This window comes from Triplophysa dalaica, chromosome 2 (assembly GCF_015846415.1).
Source record: "Triplophysa dalaica isolate WHDGS20190420 chromosome 2, ASM1584641v1, whole genome shotgun sequence".
NCBI classification, from domain to species: Eukaryota; Metazoa; Chordata; class Actinopteri; order Cypriniformes; family Nemacheilidae; genus Triplophysa; species Triplophysa dalaica.
In genome coordinates this window covers 4574619-4594376 of record NC_079543.1, presented here as the reverse complement: position 1 = coordinate 4594376, position 19758 = coordinate 4574619, and the positions used below count along the sequence as shown (strand labels likewise).

The 19758-nt window shown below is 38.7% G+C and overlaps 1 protein-coding gene across 4 annotated transcripts in view; it reads left to right on the top strand.

The window, feature by feature from the left end:
- The first annotated feature begins 605 nt into the window (after positions 1–605).
- The window catches only part of grin2bb (glutamate receptor, ionotropic, N-methyl D-aspartate 2B, genome duplicate b), a 76871-nt gene continuing 57718 nt past the window's right edge, over positions 606–19758 (top strand). For 3 of the 4 annotated variants that reach the window (XM_056732945.1, XM_056732935.1, XM_056732917.1), the window contains exons 1-3: positions 606–679; positions 2410–3064; positions 12550–13167. In XM_056732945.1, coding sequence (XP_056588923.1) covers positions 3038–3064; positions 12550–13167 — 645 coding nt within the window. In that variant the 5' untranslated portion in view covers positions 606–679; positions 2410–3037. Of the gene's footprint in view, positions 680–1989; positions 2089–2409; positions 3065–12549; positions 13168–19758 lie in introns of those variants that run through there. The other variant, XM_056732926.1, reaches the window with a different exon arrangement.

The following is a 19758-nucleotide window of genomic DNA, read 5'->3' as shown; positions in this document are numbered from 1 at the left end:
CAAACGGAGGATTCATTCTTCACAAGCCAGAAGAAAGGAAGAGAAAGAAAGAAAGTGTGTGAGTGAGAGAAAGAAAGAACTAAAGCAACAGCTGGACAGAGGAAACAAACTGACAGCCTTTTCTGCTTTAAAAGAAAAGAAAGAAAACGGAAGGCACTGGAGTATTTGTTTTTTTCTTTCGTTTTGTTTTTTTCTTTTTTCTTATCGTGGTGCTGGGAGGCACATCATCCTTTCATTTGTTCGCTCTCTCCATCATTTGCCTCCTGATCTATTTCTCCATCTATATGGTGTATAATTTTGTCTATTTATGACAAGACAGGAGAAAAGAGAAAGAAGGGGCAAGTTTTTTTTGTCTTTTTACTCTTTCTCACATTAGCCTGTGTGTATCCCCTTCATTCCTTCACCTGTCCCTCCTATCCATCACTCCTCTGATCCTCCCCTCCTCCTTCCTCCCATCCGTCCCTTCCTCCCAATCCTTCTGTCGCCGAAGTGTGATGCTCCCCGAATGAAAGTTTATTGGAATTGTGAAAGAGATGCAAAAACCATCTCCACACCTCCTTATGAGTTTTTAATTATTCTTTTTTTCTTTCTCTCTTTTTTTAAAGCAGTTCTTTTTGTCCTCCACCATCTCTCCTTATGCATCACTCTTTTTTCCCTGGATGGTTTTATATTCCTCTAGGTAGGTTTAACGGCTCGTTTAGTGTCCGTCCGATTTGTTTGTCTGTGTGTGTGTGTACTTGTGTGTTCCTTTTTTACATGTACATAAAACACACATACACACACACACATACACGCACACACACACATGCATTGAACTAATATGCACCAGGCTACAAGAATTCAGTTTCATACCGCTTTTCCATTTTTTCCTTTGTCAAAGCCTGTCTTTGAAAAATACGGTTGTTTCTTGACATTCTTGTTTTTGTGAGACGCATCTACACTCTAATCCTTGACCATTTGGTCTTGGGATGCCCGTCTGAAAAAATCCCTCCTTGTATATCTTCAGTGTCCATTGCAAGCTTTAGTGTTTTGTGTTTTATTTAGAAAAAAGCTAATATCGGACATTCTGAATTTTTGCTTAGATGGGTGAGGTTGGTGTGATTTGTTAATTTGCGGTTCTTGGACAGATTTAAAACGTCCCATTTGTGGTGTCAGCCAGTTTGGTCCCTTTTGTCGAAACATGGAAAACTAAATAATGGACAATACTTCAGTATTTGCTGAAAATATCCATCAGAAAGCGCAGTGATTTTGTTTCAATGCAGGGATTATTTTTCCCCGTCTCACCTGCTCACTAGCTCGAGTCCATTTGCACTGTTATGGATCACTCCTTGGTTTTATTGAGTGTTTAATTTTCTTCTGTCACTCTACACTGTTTCTCACGTTCTGCCTCGATTTATCTGTTCATCTAACACCTTTCAGACAAACACTCTGCTCCTCGAATCGCAACCTTAATCTTTCTAGTCTTTCTTGGTTTTGGGGTCTCTGTGTTGACGTCCATGGCTAGAAGCTTGTTACAGAATGCAAACTTTTTTTCTCCCCACTTTCAGTTATTTATGTCCCTTAAAATGAATGACATTAGTTATGACCTTTTATGAAAAAGAAAAAACATGTCTTCATTTAGTTGTTGAGTCATTTTATTTTGTATTGTAGATACATAATGTTGAATGAAAAGATTTATCTGGGTATTCCTTCCTTGATTTACTGTCAAGACACAACTTAAGTTGGAAGGAAATTTGAACATCACATTATTTCATTTACATTGAGATTTTCCGTTCTGTGCATCATGTTCTCTTATTGAAGTCCCAATTCAAAATTTCGTTATTCAGCTACTTTTTTTAAATGCTGTATGTGATTTTTGATATCCCAAATTCAACTTTTTTCTTCCTTTTTTTCTTAAATATGGACATTATGAAAAGCAAACAAACATCCCCATGCCTATTGTTTGGCAAAATGGACATATTGAAGGAAGGCGACCATCTTGTATTTTGTTTTTGAACGTTTGCGCTCGCCACCACTGTCTTGTGTGTCACATTTTTTAAAACATTATCCAAATAATTGTGATGAAATTCCAAAAGACAGTTAAGACTGGTAAGTAACAGATTCAAATTGTGTACATTTGTAAGTGTTAGTATGTGTGCATTTGTGAAACATGGCTGTCTCTTCCATGGTTCGAAGTAGGCTATCACATTTATTATTTAAAACATATCAATCAAGCAACCCCCCAACCCTGACCATTGTTGATACGGTATTGAGCATTGTGCATTAGATCAATGGAAAGAAATCACAAGGGGAAAAAACATCTCACAGTTTTCCAAAAATCAACAAGTTTGATTTCATTTGAGCTTTGTTAAGCATTATTTGTCAGCACATGTATTTGAGACATTGTTCTTTGCTTTTCTCTTCCTGTAGTGTCACGATCCAGAGAAGACGTGCATGGATTTCTGAACCAATGATTTTTTGAAAGCAGATGATATCTGGCGCTCCTCCTGTCCTTGATTTTTCCTCTCCTGTCCTCCCACCGCTGGACTCCAGAGTTTGTGGACGTGTTTGCCAATGAAAATGAACTTTTTGGCTTAAGCAGAATTACGCTTGATCATCTTTTGCCACCTTTTGATTTATCTTTGTTTTCTAGCTGATGTAGGCCTGACGTTGCCCCGGTCCATTTTAATATTTTATATTTCCTGATTTTGCTTCAGGTTTGATTTTGAACAGATGAACTGTTCCTTGGTTGACTGAACATCACATAGGTCAAGCGTTTTAAATCTTTTCTTTATTTTGCCGAATTCATTTCTCCAATTGTGAGCCAGGCATCATTTTGACTTAATAGTTGTGATTCAGCGTAAAACTGCCTGTGCTCGATCATCCAGTCTGGATTTACAGTGGGGATCAACCACGGTCTTTATCTGACAGTCGTCTGTCACACCAGCCTACCCGAATCCTCAGTCTACTTCAACGGTCAGGCACATCTCCATCCAGGGCTATGAGAGGAAGAGATAAGACCAAGCTCACATCATCATGCTGGAGTTGAGGAGAGAGAATGGGAGTTGGGCTGGCAATGTTCAAGGTAAGAACTTCATTAGTTTTTTATCTTTTGTTTTTTACGCACACTATTTCCCATCTACTTTATGTCGTCTGTCACACGCTCAAATGCCCTAACAACATGTCTATTTTCTTCCGGGGTTGTATATTTTTGTTGACTTAATAACTGTTTGTGTAAGTGTTTCTATGTTTGGAATCTACATACTGTTACTGTTCCTTTAGTATGTATACTGCGCACAGTATGGATATTTTCTGTATGCATGAGCAACACAACAGGGCTCATGAATACTGTAATACTGTATCCCATGATGTGATGCGCTCAGCTCCATTCTTAGTGTGATGAATGAATTGAAAGGTTCAGAATCGAAACTTGATCTGACTCTCAAAAATTATAATGAGAACTGCTTTAATTTTAAGGGGATAGTTGACCCTAAAATGGAAATTCCTGTTTACATTTCTTAGTACTGTTGAACACAATACAAGTTATTTAGCAGAATGTAATAAACCCTTCAGTTCTACAATAGCAGTTTTTCCCTACTATAGAAGTCAATAGTGCCCTAGTCTTCAAACTGAAGGTCTGAAACTTATCACATCTTTCTTTGGCCAAGGCCAAATGCGTTTTGTGTCGCGTCATGTTTAGAGGCGTAGAAATGATCCCGCCATAACAGACTGGTGTACATTCACAAACGTGTTAAAAGCAACAAAATGATTAGAAGTTTATGCCGTGAACCTCACATTCTTTTAAGAATAAAGCGTTTAGTCGATCGTGATGAATTCTTATACCAACCGTTGTTAACACTACAGCTTACTTTATTTGATCAGACGGCTTCGTGTTGTTTCCAGGTGGACCGTTAAAGAACGTGAGACGCACGTCTCTTAGAAGTCCTGTGAAATTCAACCAATCGCATGACCACTTTGAACAGGCTGAAGTTTTTCCAGAAAAGTGTGCCTTATGCATCAGACGTTCAGCCAACGGTCTGTGGGCGTGACATCTGAGGCTGAGACTAATAGTGCCCCGGAACTATTTGGTTACAAAAAAATTGTGTTCAGCAGAACAGCTAAATTTATACAGGTTTGTAACAACATGAGGATGAGTAAATAATGACCAATTTTTTTATTTTGGGGGGAACTAGGTCCTTATTACTATGATAAATGGATGGCGTTTTCAACAAACTAAACATGCAGTTTCTATGGCGACAAATTTAGCACAAACTCTTTTAAAATGTATTGTAGAAAAATACCTACAGCTTCACATAGTAAGCAAGCTAGTATTCAATTCAGAACACAACCTATGTTCCTGATACTCAGCGCACCGTTGTCTTATCATCCCGCCGTCCGCCAAAATTGCTCTCGGTTGTGCCGCCCTCTTTTCAGTTTGAGTAATGTGCCTGTGGTCTAGGTCAGACATTGAAGCTAAGTGGGTTAATGAAAGAGAGAGTAAAGGCGATAAATACTGAAAAGAGAGAGAGCGTGTAAGAAAACAGGGTGAAGACAAAAGGGTTGAGAATCTGTCTAGAATCTCCTTTTCTGAAGTGGATCTGGAGAAGCTCTTGTTAGCAGATTAAGTCCTTGGAAAGCGTAAAAGTTGTTAGTCGTCGTGAAAAAGTGTGATGACGTCTCTGCCTCTAAAGATTCAGCACTGCTGATTAACGTGAGGTGACAGCATTTTTTCCCTCCACGTCAATGAGGTCGAAACACCTGTCAATCAAGCTTGACGTTGATTGACGGGGACCAGAGGGATGAGGACAGTGTGGAGTGTCTTTCAGAGTGAAGCATCACTATGAGATTCCGTTGGTGTGGTAACGGAGCCTCTGTTGGCATGGCAACGGAACATAGGGACACAAGGGCATTCTAGACTTTCAATGATATAACTGCTACATGGAGATTGTGCACATCAGATTTATGTCAGCCATTGTTTCGTAAATAATGATGCTTACACTGTAGACACCTTGCTCGTGTAGATGTTTTGTTTCTCTTGTCATTGTCTGACAATGTACCACTCTACTGCACGCTCGCGTGTGGACCCACTGAGCAAAAAACAAGCCTTAATCTATCATCCTGAAAGCCTTCGTTTCCGGTGGCACTGACGAAAGTCAGATGCATCTCGCCGATGGATGATGGTTTGTGAATTTTTCTCATGAATAACTGGTGTTGAATATAGAATTGCTAAAATGCAATAGAGTCTAATTAAATAGACTTAAAATGAATTCTATAAGTTATGCAGGAAATTTAAGTTTTATTATTATGTCAACAATAATTCCATCATTTTTTTTAAATCACATTTTCAATCAAGAGATATTTTTAATTTAAAGGATTACTTTACCCAAAAATGTACTTACCCTTATTTCATCACAAGTGTACTTGACATTCTTTCCTCAGTTGTCCCAAAGAAATAATTTTCTATAAAAAATCCGGCATTTAATCTTCTCATATGGTACCTAATGAGGTGAAGCACCAAAAGCCACATACCATCCATCTTTAAAGTTATCAAACAACTCCAGTGGGTTATTAAATGTCCACTGAAGCGAAACCATAAATTTGTGAGAAAAGATTAAGATTTTGAGTTTATTCAGAGATATGTGGTAAATTCAGATATGGTGGCACATCGATAACTCCAAATCTCACTGACGAGATGACGCGCGAAAGCTAAATTTTGTACTTGTGTGAACTGTTTATTTAATTTAAACTCAATTTGTTAATAGTAGACTCGCTGATAAAATGTGGACGGCAGATGTAAAGTGTTACCGTTTGTCTTCTGAAGTGTACAAACATGTTGGCGTGTGGGTACTTGTGAAAGTGTTCGGTGTTGGTGAGAGAGATGGATTGACGTGACACGCAGGTCATTATCCGGCACTGGTCTTTTCTCAGCGGCTTTAACAGTATTGACTAACAAATTAAAGGGCATTTGGTTCCAATGTGTGATGGGCACATTTTATGGAGTTCACCTCTTTAATGGGGTCAAAAGATGCACCTTATGGCACAGGTTAGTTAACAAGCGTCCTCGCCATTTCTGTGTGTTTAATTCCCCCCACAGTGACAGTTGACCAGTTTAAAATGCACACCTCTTGCAATTCACACTTTCTTCACCATAGGAACGATGCTAGCTCTCCTCCCTCGCTCACTAAGATGGTTGAAGCTTAGTCTTAATAGCGGCATGTGACTTCATTACGGCTTGAGTTACAGTGACTTAATGAGCTCTTGTCCAGTCATGCATAGTGTCATAAGTCTCCAAGATGAGTGATGCGCATGAGTAACGTAGTAATTTCATTTTGGCTTTCATTATGTCACTTAATGACAAACTGCTCTTTTCGGAACAGCGGATGTGGACTAGGAAGTCAGATCCGTATTGCAGACAACGAGCGAAATGTCATTATACCAAACACTGCAGTTCAATACTGTTTTTTGCTTTGCTGTTATTTTGTGTGATGTGTGAAATACTGGATATATGAGATTAGCTGTCACCTAAAAAAACGTTTTGTCTGCATTTTCTGCCTTTACTGCAGGGGTGCTCGGTGCTATTACTGGAGATCTGCTTTCCTCTAGAGTTTACCTCGAACTGTGATCAAACACACCCGATCTGGTTAATCAAGGTCTTCACGCTCTATTGAAAATAGAAAGGTCTATAACACCTGGAGGGGGCGATTTGTTTGCATTCCCAACACTCAATAGTGGTTGCTCGGCTGGAACGGCACCTGCCCTTAAGTACATAACCTGCTGTCATCTTTGCACCTAATCCTAGATGATTAATAACTTTGAAGCCATAGGAAAATTGTCATGTTCGATCCTATTGCACAGAATCTGGAGTGTTGTTTTTGCCATTCTGAAATGCTTTAGCCAAAGTCTGGAGATGGTCGTCACTACAGAACACAAGATCCAGGGGGCGGGGTTGGATCCAGATAGAGACCTTATCAGCCAACTTTATTGCAACCAACCACTCCAAATCTTCCTTTCGAAGCACTACGATGGTTCTCACAATACAAAGATATTATCACATTTTCGCTTCTTTGCCAAAAGAGATAATGTATTCACGAAACACGGTCTGTAAAGCAGTTTGTTCGTTTAGGGCTACTGTAGAAACAATAAGGCGAATTCCATGCATGGTGTAGGTACTTCGAAATAGCCTATTCTAAGGTAAAAAACATAACGCTTCATTATGCAGGGTCGTTATACACCTCTGAAGACATGTATTGCATTTCTGTCAATAGATCCTCCAAAAAAATCACATTTAGCACCTTTAAAGAGGACCAATCTGGAATGATGTGTTAGGATTGGTTTTTATTAAAGGGTAGTAAAAGTGTCTTATTATCTGTGCTGTTAAAACTTAATCTATTAGGTGAACAGCTAGCATTTCATATTCATTGTAAAACAAATATTGTGTTTTATGTAATACTAGAATTCCGAGTATTTCTAATTCCAGCTTTTGAGATGTACTGTACTGCCTAATCTCTCATAATTTTTTACTCTATGATGAATGTCTGGTGGATAGGTGAAATGAATTAGATTCAGCAATCTCTCATGACAGTAAACGGTTGATGGACCATCTATGTAGCCTTAATATCTAGATATTTTGAGGAATAAGTGACGTGTTTGGAATAATAGAGGTGAGAGATAACATAACTGTACAGTGACCGTGGCCACGCAGACCCTTTGGTGTCCATTAGTGAATGCTACATGGTGTTTTACAAAGCGCTGAAGTGCAGACCATTGAGTGATTTGAGATGGGTTCATGGGTTTCATGGTAAACATGTGCTGATATTCATTTGGCCATAACAAGGAACAGCTTGGTAATTAATTACCCATGACCAATGGGAAGGGGGGGTGGACCAACGCTCGCGTACAATTGGTCAAAGTAGAAGCAGGCCATCACTGAGCCTTCAGGGGAGGCAGTGATCCCTCACCCAAAAACCTGCTCATCATTCACTGTTTGGATCTGTCAGGTGTGTTTTTATACAGATGTAAGTTCATCCCTGACAACATTTGTTATTTGTCATATAGGTAGATGCTGCACTTGTATTTCTGTGTGCCTACAAATGTTTTAGGGTTTGAATGGTAAATTTGGAGATCTATAATTGTTGTGTGTGTTGTGCATTGTTATTGTGCAAGGCATATGTTTGTGTGGGTGCTTTTGTGTATTCTTGTGCATGTGTCAGTAGAATTGTGGCTGATGTATTGTGAAAATGTGTTCGGGAAGCAATGCGCTCTCGGCTGTGGTTTAAGCGTCATTATAAGAAAAGAGGACTTGAGGAAAGGTTACAGCTGAGAGCCAGGAGTTCATAAACACTGCTTAATGGAACAGCACTCAGAACGCTGTCATAGATACACCTTAGAGACTTGAGTGTGTGTTTTTTGTGCATATGTCTTGGGGTTGTGTATTAAAATTTCAATTTTATTTTATATCCGTATTTCTACATGAATTGTGGTAAGTCCAGAGTGTGTTGAATTTCCACAAAATCTAACCTCAGGAGTAAGAAAGTCATCCAACAGCAATGTGAAAGACTGGCAGCATGAGAACTGTGATAAAAATCCAGGTCATCACTTTCAATTCTTACCTTTACTAAATAGATGCACAAATATTACTGTTGAAGTTTTTAAAAGTGGATATGAACTTTGTAGTGTCTTTTGGGTTGAAAAATACAGAGCATCTTGTCTGTTATTTTGACCTGTTTCTCCAGTCTTCATTGTCTGCAAATAAATCCACGCAGAAACAATATTCTTATTTGAAATTTGGTATAAATATAGTTAGTAGTTTACAGGATTAAAACCAATATGGTAATTTTGCATAAACACGTAGGCCTACCTATAAATAGTGAATTCAGAAAAACTGAAAATAATTTTGAATGGTTTCTTTTTTTTTTTTCGAGGCTGCATGTTTGTGCAGAAGCTAAGAGAAGAAACACTGCCTACTGTATATATCTAGAGCTGTCTAGATATATAAATAAAGAGGCCTAAAAATCATGATAAATAACGATATATTTATTCATATTGCAAAAATATAATGCTATTGAATCATTTTTTTATTTTAATTTGTGTGTGTGTTTTCTCTTTTTTAGCACTCGCATTTAAAATATGGGTGAAAAAAGGCAGAGAGAGTGTGTTTGTAATCACTGTGATATTGAATAGGTGCAAAACAAACGTCGCATCTGAAGTATCAACCACATACTGACACTGAATTATTTATAATATTATCATGTGTAGTTTTAGAACTAGTGTATATCAGAAATAATGATTATTGACATTGCGGGTATATTGTGACACTCACTTCTAGATCATTTTAAATAAGCTTATTTTATAAATATATCTTTGATTGTCTGAGTGTCTGACTTGGCGTAAATAATCAGACCTCATACCTCCACAGTGTTGCGCTGGATTACTGTACAAACTTAATCCCACACTTCAAGAGTGGTCTGCGCGTGTGCATACAGGGTTTCTGTTTCACAAAATGCTAAGAACCTCACTTGCCTCTTTACGCTGAAATAAACATGTTTTTGTTTCGGAATTGAATCAAAGGTCTTGGGTTTATCGGAATTCATTCTGTGTAACCGCATCAATGAATGTTAATTTAGTTGCTGGTTGTTATCAAAGCTTTTGCTCCCGCTCTGAAACGGGCTCGTTTGAGATGGGAGGGAGTCTGTGATGGGCTTTTGTACAAACATTTTGTTGAATACATAATTTATTGCTTTGCTGGGAAGAACTGAGATGGGGGAGAGCATAGAAAATCATCTTATCTGCGTTTAAAAAAGAGAGAGAGAAACAAAGGTGCGTTACATTGCAATAACGTACGCGCTTTACGTTAGAGTCCTTTTCGTTGCCCTTATTGTCAGAATACTTTCACACACATTGTGTGCCCACGCCTGTGATGTCTGAGTTGTTTTGTGTCATTATTACCAATAGGTCTTGTTTGGATTGGTTTGGATTGGATTGCAGTGATTTGGTTTTTATTGTGATCACTGACTGCTTTTACGATCAATAGTTGTTTCTAAATGACATTTTAGCTGACGCTGACACATTATCCCAAGCCTATCGGAAGGTTTCTGACCAATCAGGCGCCCCCGGGGACCATTCTCTTATCTTAAGCCAATTGTCAATCGGACCTTATACACTGCACAACTGTCTTGAGGAAAATCAAAAGAGAGCAACCTTTTAGAGCACGTGCATGGATATAAAACAACACCGCAGGGAAATATGCATGTGTGTAGCGTTTTTGTCATGTAAGTGAAACTGTTGAAGATGTTAAAATATGGTAGAAATCACAACACGGTGTGAACATATGCACACGTTTAAAGCATTTTAAAGCAATCTATATGAAACTGTGTTGAAAGATCATTTATGGCTCTGACATTGAGCCTTTAGCTCCTTAGGAGGAAATGTGTGGGAGGTGTGTGTGTTTAACAGAAGATCTCGATTTCATCTTCCCAATCTGAATAAAATGTATTTTCCGGCTTGCTGGTAAATATGTGTTACTATGGATTTTAGGAGCACAAAATGTATATAAATGTATTTGTATATGGCAATCTCTTTTTTGTGTGTTTGTGTGTCTGTGGAGGAAGGTTCATTTGAATAGTTGCTATGGAAACCAAGTGCTGTTAAAATGAGAGGCAGAGCCAAATAGAGCATCTTACTTTCTCCTCCCTCCCTTGTTCATCTAACTCCTGTTCGTTCTTGTTCTAATCTTCTATCTAGTGCTTAACTTCTAAATTGCGAGCATCTCTTCGCTTACCTCCTTTTAATGCTGCGATTATAAGAACACTGTATTTTTTTGGTCGCTCTCGTCTGTTTCGCATCTCCATACTTTTCCATTGCATGCTTAACCGTTCCCTCTCTTCCTCCCACACCGTGTCCTCCTCCAACTCTTCTCTCGTCTGTGGCAGAAGAGAGCTAATTCACAATTAGCGTGTGTACCTGCAATTAGCACTGACAAACCTCCAATAATTAGCCTCGTAAAGGCAGTCTTCCTTTTTCAAGCGTGTTGGCTTCTTTCATCTTTTTGTCCTCCTCTTCACCCATCATGGTTTCTTTCTCTCTGTTGTTCTTTGGTCGTTCTTTAACGTGTTCGAGAAACCCTGTTGTTTAGGAACAGGCAAATACACACACGCGGATGTTAACTAGAGTCACGTTCACTAATGACTAACTTGTTTTACACTTTTGCTATTGAAAATTGACACAAATTACACCCAGGGTTATGAGAAATGAAGAAAAAAAGATTTAAGAAGGCAACTAAGGTTTCTTGAGGAAATGTTAAGACTATCTTAGCACAAATTCAAATAACATTTGCATACAGTATGTGTGCAGAATGTATTTGTCCACGTACAATCCTTCCAACAGTTACAATGCTATTTATTTCATAAAAATGTGTAATAGTATCACCGATCTCTACCGATAGCCGATTAAAGTGATATCTGCCAATACAGATACTGATTCTGAAGATTAAATAAATACATCTTAACTTTCTGAATGTAATTAATTCATATAAAGAACATTAAACTGATGATGCTTCTTAACATTTTCTATAGACATAGCACAAATTCATTGGATTATTCTGTCCTCTTTTGATTGACAGGATAAATCGGCCCTGATCATTGGCTGTTTTTAAGCCAATAGTGTAAAAAATTACTTTTATCGACCGATACCGATAAAACATTTCGGACATATCTGTGCATCTCTAGTTTTTTCCTTCCTATCTTTGTGTTTTCCAAATCGTGAATAGTAATATAGAAGAGTAAACTTTACAGTTTTATAGTTTATATTTTATGTTAGACCTCAAACTTGCACTTGATAACATCTGGCCACTTGGGGAATTGCGTTGTTCAAATTGCATTTAGCAGAGATTCATTCCTTAAATTAATTGGGGTGCAATTATTAGGTATATTACACAAATATGCGATGCTATCAGTGAGTGCAGTTCATTCTTAGTGTATACCCTATGTGTTTATATGTGTGTGTGTGTGTGTGTTTGTGTGTGAGTGTGTGTTTGCGATGGTGTTTACCAATAAATCAACCGGTATCTTACGCTGTCTAATTGCATTTGGTATTCAGTGTACACACACACTCTCTCTCTTTCACTTACACTCTGTCACTGTGCTTCACACTCAAGGTCTTTTGAACTCATTTAAAAGTGTGTAGAAGAATGTGGGTTTACAAAATTGTTCCCAAAGGCTAGCTTGATCTGACCAAACTTCCTTTTTGAATCAACACAGGTAAAAATAAATGAAATAGAGTAAGCTTTGGTGTGTCATTAAGGGATAACTAGGTAAATGTTTGTGTGTGAGTAGATTTGTTAACTTCTGTAAGTGACCCCATTTTCCACCTCTGCCTATGGTTCTATGATTTCTGTCCAACATATGTTAATAATAAATAAGCCAGACACTCAAAATAAGGACAACCATGCTTTTTTTTTTTAGTTTTTGGGTCAGTCTTGTGTGTTATATATAAAAGTCAGTGTATTTATATAAAGTGAATTCATATTTCAGGCTAAACTCAGTTCTTTTTTCTTCTCTCTTTCTCTGTCTGTAGGGACTGTACCTTCACTCCTCCGCCATGCTTGTCAGCCTCTACCTCTCTTCTTCCCCTTTCTCCGATCGTCGCGTCCTGTCTTTCGTCTCCCTCGCTTCTTCCTCCAAACCACCCCTCTCCCTTGTGCTCCTTCTCCTCGCTCTCCTCTTCTTACCCACCTGCGAGTCTCGCCGTGGAGGCGGGGTTGGAACCCCAGTCGGAGGTATGAGCGGCGGGGACCGCAGCCAATCGATAATCAGCCCTCCACATTATCCTCCGCCGGGAGCCAATCCAGTGGCTCCTCCGTTGCCACCAAAGTTTGCTCAAGGCCTTAGCATCGCAGTGATCCTTGTGGGAAACTCCAGCGAGGTGTCGCTCTCTGAAGGTCTGGAGAAAGAGGACTTTCTACATGTCCCGCTCCCTCCTAAAGTGGAGCTGGTCACAATGAACGAAACGGACCCTAAGAGCATCATCACACGTATCTGTGCTTTAATGTTACGGAACTGGCTCCAGGGTGTGGTGTTTGGGGACGATACCGATCAGGAGGCCATCGCTCAGATATTGGACTTCATCTCGGCTCAGACGCACATCCCCATCCTGGGTATCCGGGGAGGCTCTTCCATGATTATGGCCGCCAAGGTACGAATCGCACAACACACGGGCTCTGTTCCAAAAAACAGCAACCTACCCAGACAGCACCTGCAAGACTGTCAAGCAAATGAATGATGCCCTATATCATACTTTGTTTCGGCCAAATTTAAGGTATTACATTTCTTGGCTAATTAAAAATCCCAGAATGCATTGCAAATACCTTGTCCAAAAATATACCGAACATGGAGAAATGAAGTGCCTATGTAGAGTACTTCAAATGATAAGCAGTCTCTTGTAATTATGTTGAATGTGCATCCATTAATCTTAGGACCAAACTCCCAAAATTGGAATGCTTGAAATTCACATAATCCCTTGTGTTCTCTGCACCTTAGGTTTTCAATTATTCAAAAATATTTGGCTTATTTTCACAAGCATAAGTGAAACTGTTTATTTTGTATTTTTAAAGATATAATCTGTAACTTTTGCCTTTTTATTGCCATCTCTGTTTGAAACATAAAATTGCAGGTTACATACTTTTCCTTTTTTTTGTGAAATCATTACCCAACAGCTGAAATTAGAACCATTATGAATCAGTGTAAATAAGGATTTAATAGCCGTTTGTTTTTACTCAAAACGTACAGATTGCAGCTTTAATTATAAATTGCACAGTTTCCTAAATTTTCCCCCAAATGTAGTTGCCATTCTACCTTAAAGGGTGCCTGTCTATGTACAGTAGACAGCAGACAATACGGCATCTCACCAGGGTTTGGAACAGGGCCACCTTCTCTTTCCATCTCTCTTACTTTAACGTTCCTTCTGTTTCTCTTGCAGTTTTTTTGCTATAGACACTTACACAAATGTGAACACACATGCAAAAACAAATACACATTTCCCTCTCTCTTTTTGTCTTTTCCCTTTTCCCCCCAAGGTCAGAGTTGTGTAGCAGGCTTGTGCCTGCTGTTAAGTCAGCGGAAGTCTGATCCGCTTGAAACAGATGTGGGCTGAACTCACAGATCCCTTTACTGTCACTGTCCGTGCCATCATTAGCTACCTGCACGTGTGTTTATGAGAGGAAAAACCGGAGGGAAAGACAAAAGGAAATAAAGGCTTTGCAGATCTTTTAGTTTTTCAAACAATGTTTTTTTCTTTTCTGGCGAAGAAAAGACAAGAGTGAGGGAGAGAAGTACGGAAAGAGAAGAAAATGTCAGAGACACTTTTTCGTAAATGCCACACAGTAAAAAAACAAGAGTCAAGTACATTGATTTTGTCATCTTGTCGAAAAGGAAAAACAGAAGGGGCCGATAACTGAAGACACTCACAGTGTTAAAAACAAATATTACCTAGACTTTTAAACAACATTCCCTGTCTTTTCACAGCTGCATTCATAACCATTGCCGTCCCAATGAGAGCCATGTTTAAACAGTTTGCAAAAGCTCTGTACACTCAGTATTCTCTGGGTGTGATTTCGGTGGTAAATCCGCGACCTCTTTCTTAACTGCCTGTATTGTAGAGGTATGGCTTGGCATCATGTATAAAGACACCATTGATCCTATAACAGATTGCTCTTTATCTCCAACATGTCCAGTAAATATGCTTCGCAAATCTGCTTGATGTTTTAAATGTGTTCAATTCAGTCTTGGGGGAATTGTAACTATTTTAAAGATGGCTAATTCGTATGAATTCACACAATCTTACTGCAAGTTTTTTTTTCTTATAATCCTATTTTTGGTTGTGTGATTAACATCATCAAACAAATTCATAACAATTAGCAACCTTGTAAAATAGTTATGAATTTCCATGAGATCAGGCTTGCGAGTTAAGATCTGGATTAAAAAAAGAATTACTTCTAATTGTCAGTCATGCTTCGAATGAGCTATAAATTGTCTCTTTTCGCTGCCTTTGAATTGTCAAGGCACACTATTAGGAAATAAATACTTTAATACATGAGATGCAACATACTGCAGTTACTTGAGAAAATGCTTGAGCTCATTTCTTCACAAAGTGCGTTTCTAGCCGTTCTTTTGAATCAGTGAAGAGAGGTGTAGGGACAGCTACAAATGTATGTAGAAAAACAACAATCGTGGCAGTCTCAAAAACAGCTAATTTGCTACATTTCCAAGCACATTTACTAAACGACAAACAGTTGACTCAAAAAGACAAGTTACAACAGCCCGTCTTGTTTTTGTAGCTATTGCTTTAGCCAGACGAAATTCTAAGGTGTTTTTATCTTTTTTCAAGTGCGCACCATTCAACCATGTCTTGTTGTTGTGTGGCCAGCAGCAAGCCAATATTAATTGCATAATGTAACGTTAAGGTTATGTTATTGGTTCAGAACTAAATTAGCTACATTTTGAGAAGAATTTGGAGGCGATATGTTCCAATCAATTTGGCTATATAAAATAATTCCCATGTTTTGGTTACCTGTTCCTTCCAACTGAATTATGTTGAAGTGTAATATCAACCAGTCGAATGAGACTTAAGAGGAGCTCATAAAACTAGAAAGGATTACGAAAAGATTTATGAAGACTTGGGCTTCTATCGGTCTAAAGTCTGACAGATGCTATAAAATGTGGAAATTCTCTGCTGCCATTTGGGGAAGTGGGCATCCCACTACAATTACTGTAATTGCACACTGTAAGTGTTAAACTCTTATGTCATTCCAAACATGTATGAATTTAAAATAAGTTATTTTGAAGAGTGTTGGTACCAAACAACATTGGAGCCCATTGATTTACACTTTACACACCGACACAAAACTATTCCTAGGGAGCTATGTTTTCCGCGATGCGAAAAACGCGGACAGAATAGTGGAATCCATGCATAAAAATGGAATTTGCATTATAACAGGAATGGCACGGAATTTGGCAAATGTATCACTTCTGTAACAGAAAGTAGCGATAAATAGCTAATAAAATGCAAATGCGGTTTGAATAATCTTGTTTTGCATGTCTATATTAAAAGTGGTTAGATTGCATGTACTGCACGTGTAATGCTCGGATTTGTTTCGAACTATTGAGTGCTCCACGAACCACGTGACCACATGGTGGCGAGATCGAGTGTCGTAACTCTGTATTTCAACGGGTCTGGTTTTAGTGCAGTGGGAATTTTCTACTCATCTGTCAGTGTTCTCTTTGTTCTAGATCTATTTTTGCCATATCTGCAGGCTGTAACAAGGAGAAGACCTCTTTTTAGTGCTGTTTTAGTGTTGTTAAAACATGCCGCATCCTGCGGTATGCTAACCGAGGAGCCCTATACAAGTCTAATTGAATTACCAAAGACATTTCACCGTGCTTGACGCCGTCTCCAACCAACCACGCTCACACACGCAACGTTATCTTCGTTTTATGTTTCTCGTAGTTCCCGAGAGCAGAGGAGAGGAATGATAGCCGCGGATTTCTGCGCAGAAAGAGAAATAATCACCTAGGGTGATGTCATAGCCCTTGACATCATCGAGCAGTCAGACTTCTGACTCTAGGCAAGTGTTGTGCTGGTTTATCCGTTCTGTGCGCTTTGCCGAGTGTTAATGGGGAGTCAAAGGAGTGCTGGGATTCTTAATGAGTGCAGTCGTGTTGCTAATTTCATGCTTAATGGAAACACGCACAGAAAATCTGCCTCTCACAGCATTCGACGTGCTCGCTGCATATAGAAGGGAGATTTCAGACGCTGAACGTGTTGTCAAAGCGCTCATCTGACGCACCTGCCTAGTGTGCGAACGCCACGCAGTCTCTCACGTGTACTTCCACACATACATGCTGAGAACGCTCAGTGATTCCTCTTAAGCATTTTTATGTCATTTAACGTATAATAAGGATCACATCTCTCCTTTTTTCAGATATCTTTATGTAATCGGTTCAGACAATGTTATTCTGCAACATTGATTCTGTATATGGGTAGTGGACAAATATTCTGTACATGTGTCATGTAGTTTGTCTCAATCTTTACAAACTTTTTTCTGTAGTTCAAATTTTACAGTGGGAAATTGGGAAGTATGTCCAAGCCAACAACAGCTAACTACTTTGTGACAGTTTCATGAGATGTGTGCGCCGGGACTGTAGTTAACTGTGTTTGGCCAGTCTCTAATATTATAACTATTTTTTTATTTATGTTAATATTAATTAATATCATTATTTTATTTTATAAATAAACTATTTGTTGAATTTTGTTACATGTTTATTTTATTAAATGAAAAATTTGTTGAATGGGTCCTGTAGTTTTGACGCATTTAATGAAACCATATGGTACATTGACATCTAGCAGCTGAGTTTGGTATCGTAGTCTGACGTTTTCGGTTTCTTTCGCTTGCTATCAGAAATAATCTTGAAGCACTGTTTGTGAATATGTAGCGAAATCCGACTCCCCGTGAGATTTTGACTCCCCTATTTCTGATTGGTTCATTCACGTAGGATGGTGCTTTGTGATTGGTCCCTATCTCTAAATCCTGCCCCGCCCCCAAACCTAATCCTTACCCTAACCTTCGTAGGGAAAAACAGGGGAGTCGTAATCTCACGGGGGTCTGATTTTGGAAGGGTAGTCCACGCGCATGCGCAGTAACGTTTGTTTATGTTGTAACTTTGAAACCTTCTATAGGTTATTACGTTTATTAAAATAGAGTTTATGGGCAGATTTACTAACAGCTTTCCGGAGCGCAAACGCATCTATTGGCGTCAAAAAACAGCTTTCTGACGGAGTGAAAATTAACGCATCTTATTGCATATGGTTGAGTTTGCGTTCATCATTGTACTTGTATTTGCGGCTTTATTTAACGCCCTTTATTTTAAGTCTTAAACCCATCGCTTAATTTTGCTCTTTGTAGATTGCATTAGTCATCATGGGAATGAGATCTTCCGCATGTGTTTTTTTAATGTGCATCATGTCACCAATAGAAATTTCGACTCCCTTTTGCCTTTTTTTCAATTGAGCTGTTGCGCTGTTTTGCCCTGTTTAGAAAATCTGGCCTTAAAGTGTAAGCAGCATAAATTGTATCGCATCCAATGGCGTAAATTCAGGTCAGGACCATTTGTTTGTCTATGCAATCAGAAAACCTATTTAAAAGCTGTCATTATTTTTGAAATTGGATTTGGTGACGCAAGTGGCACAGAAATTACACACTTCACCTTTAAATACAGGTTCAACCGCTCGAGCAGTTCTTTTAGATCATCTCTGATTGCCATCGCAAGAAGCGCACCAATTAAACTGCGGCGAACGAATGAGCGCTGCCGAAAAAGGCAAGAATGGATGGAGAGAAGGACGGATGAATATGACAGCTGGAGAGGGAGGTAGAAAAGGACTACAGAGAGAGAGAAAGAGAGAGAGAGAGAGAGAGAGAGAGAGAGAGGAAAGGAAAGGAAAGGAAGAGGGGGCTGTTTTAAAATGAAACACGTGGGTGGGTAACAGAGGAAGAGGAAGGCACTCAACATGCAGCTACAACATCTAAATGGATGCATTCAAAACCACAAAGAAAAACAGATTTAAAAAGAAGAAATGTGATTTTGGATGAAATGTAGTATGTAGGGATGAGAAAGGAGATGAGAAATGATTGACAAAGAACATTTAAGAGGTACTGCGGATCCTGAACACAGATGGGGGAGTGAGTCCATGTGAACGAACGTGCTCGCGCGCGAAAAAGAGATGTGTGACATGCCACAGGAGGTGGTGGTTAAATAGAGGGGATTGAAGAGTGTTTTTAACCCTGTCTTTTTCTTAATAATTACTTTTACACTCTCTCCCTCTTCCACTCTCTCTCTGGCTTTCTCTACCCAACCCCAGACACGCTCTGTGGGCTGCATTGGTTGGCATGGCAACCACTTCTACATACATTTCTATATATATGTGGAAGGAAAGCAAGCGAGGAAGACAACACACGAGTTAGGAAAGGGCAGCAGAGAGAGAGAGAGAGAGAGCACAAGAGACAGAATGAGTTGTTAAAGGGGTTCAGGATGCGCTGGATGTTGGGGTCGGTCAGTGCTAACCTCTGGTGGAGGGACAGAAGTGGATGAAGTAGAGTTAATTGTAATATATGGTATTTTTTACAAACTAGATATTAGTTTAAAGCCATGACACATTGTGACCATGATAGCTTTAGCAGAATGTTTTAGGTTTGCTATGAGTTAGGCCCTATCAAGAGTATTTATGGCATAGCCAAATCTACCTAATTCTTTTTTAATTATTAATATATTTTAATTATAACCAGCAATAACTCTGACTAAACGAAAGGGTTAAAAGACAGGAATAATACAAATAAATAAATAAATATTAAGCCATGGAAAAAATTAATAGACAATTTAATTTTTTTTATTTAATCAGCATTTCTAGATGTATTGTGACCATTCCAGTCCAGTGTCTATTGAATTTCAACAAAATGAAACCTCGGGAGTGACATAAAGTCAACACCGATGTTAAAGACTGGCAGCATAGTTTTCTTTTACATTGCATCTGTTATTTTCACCGTGAAATAAACCCGGAAATAAATGCAAATATAAACAATATTATTATTTTAAATTTGGGGAAAATAATAAATAGTTAATTCTGAAAAACTGAAAATGGCCTTTGAAATGGTCTTTTCAATTTTCCACGGCTGTATATAATATAAAATGAATTAACATTTTATCATCCTAAGACAATATATATATCTTTTTTATA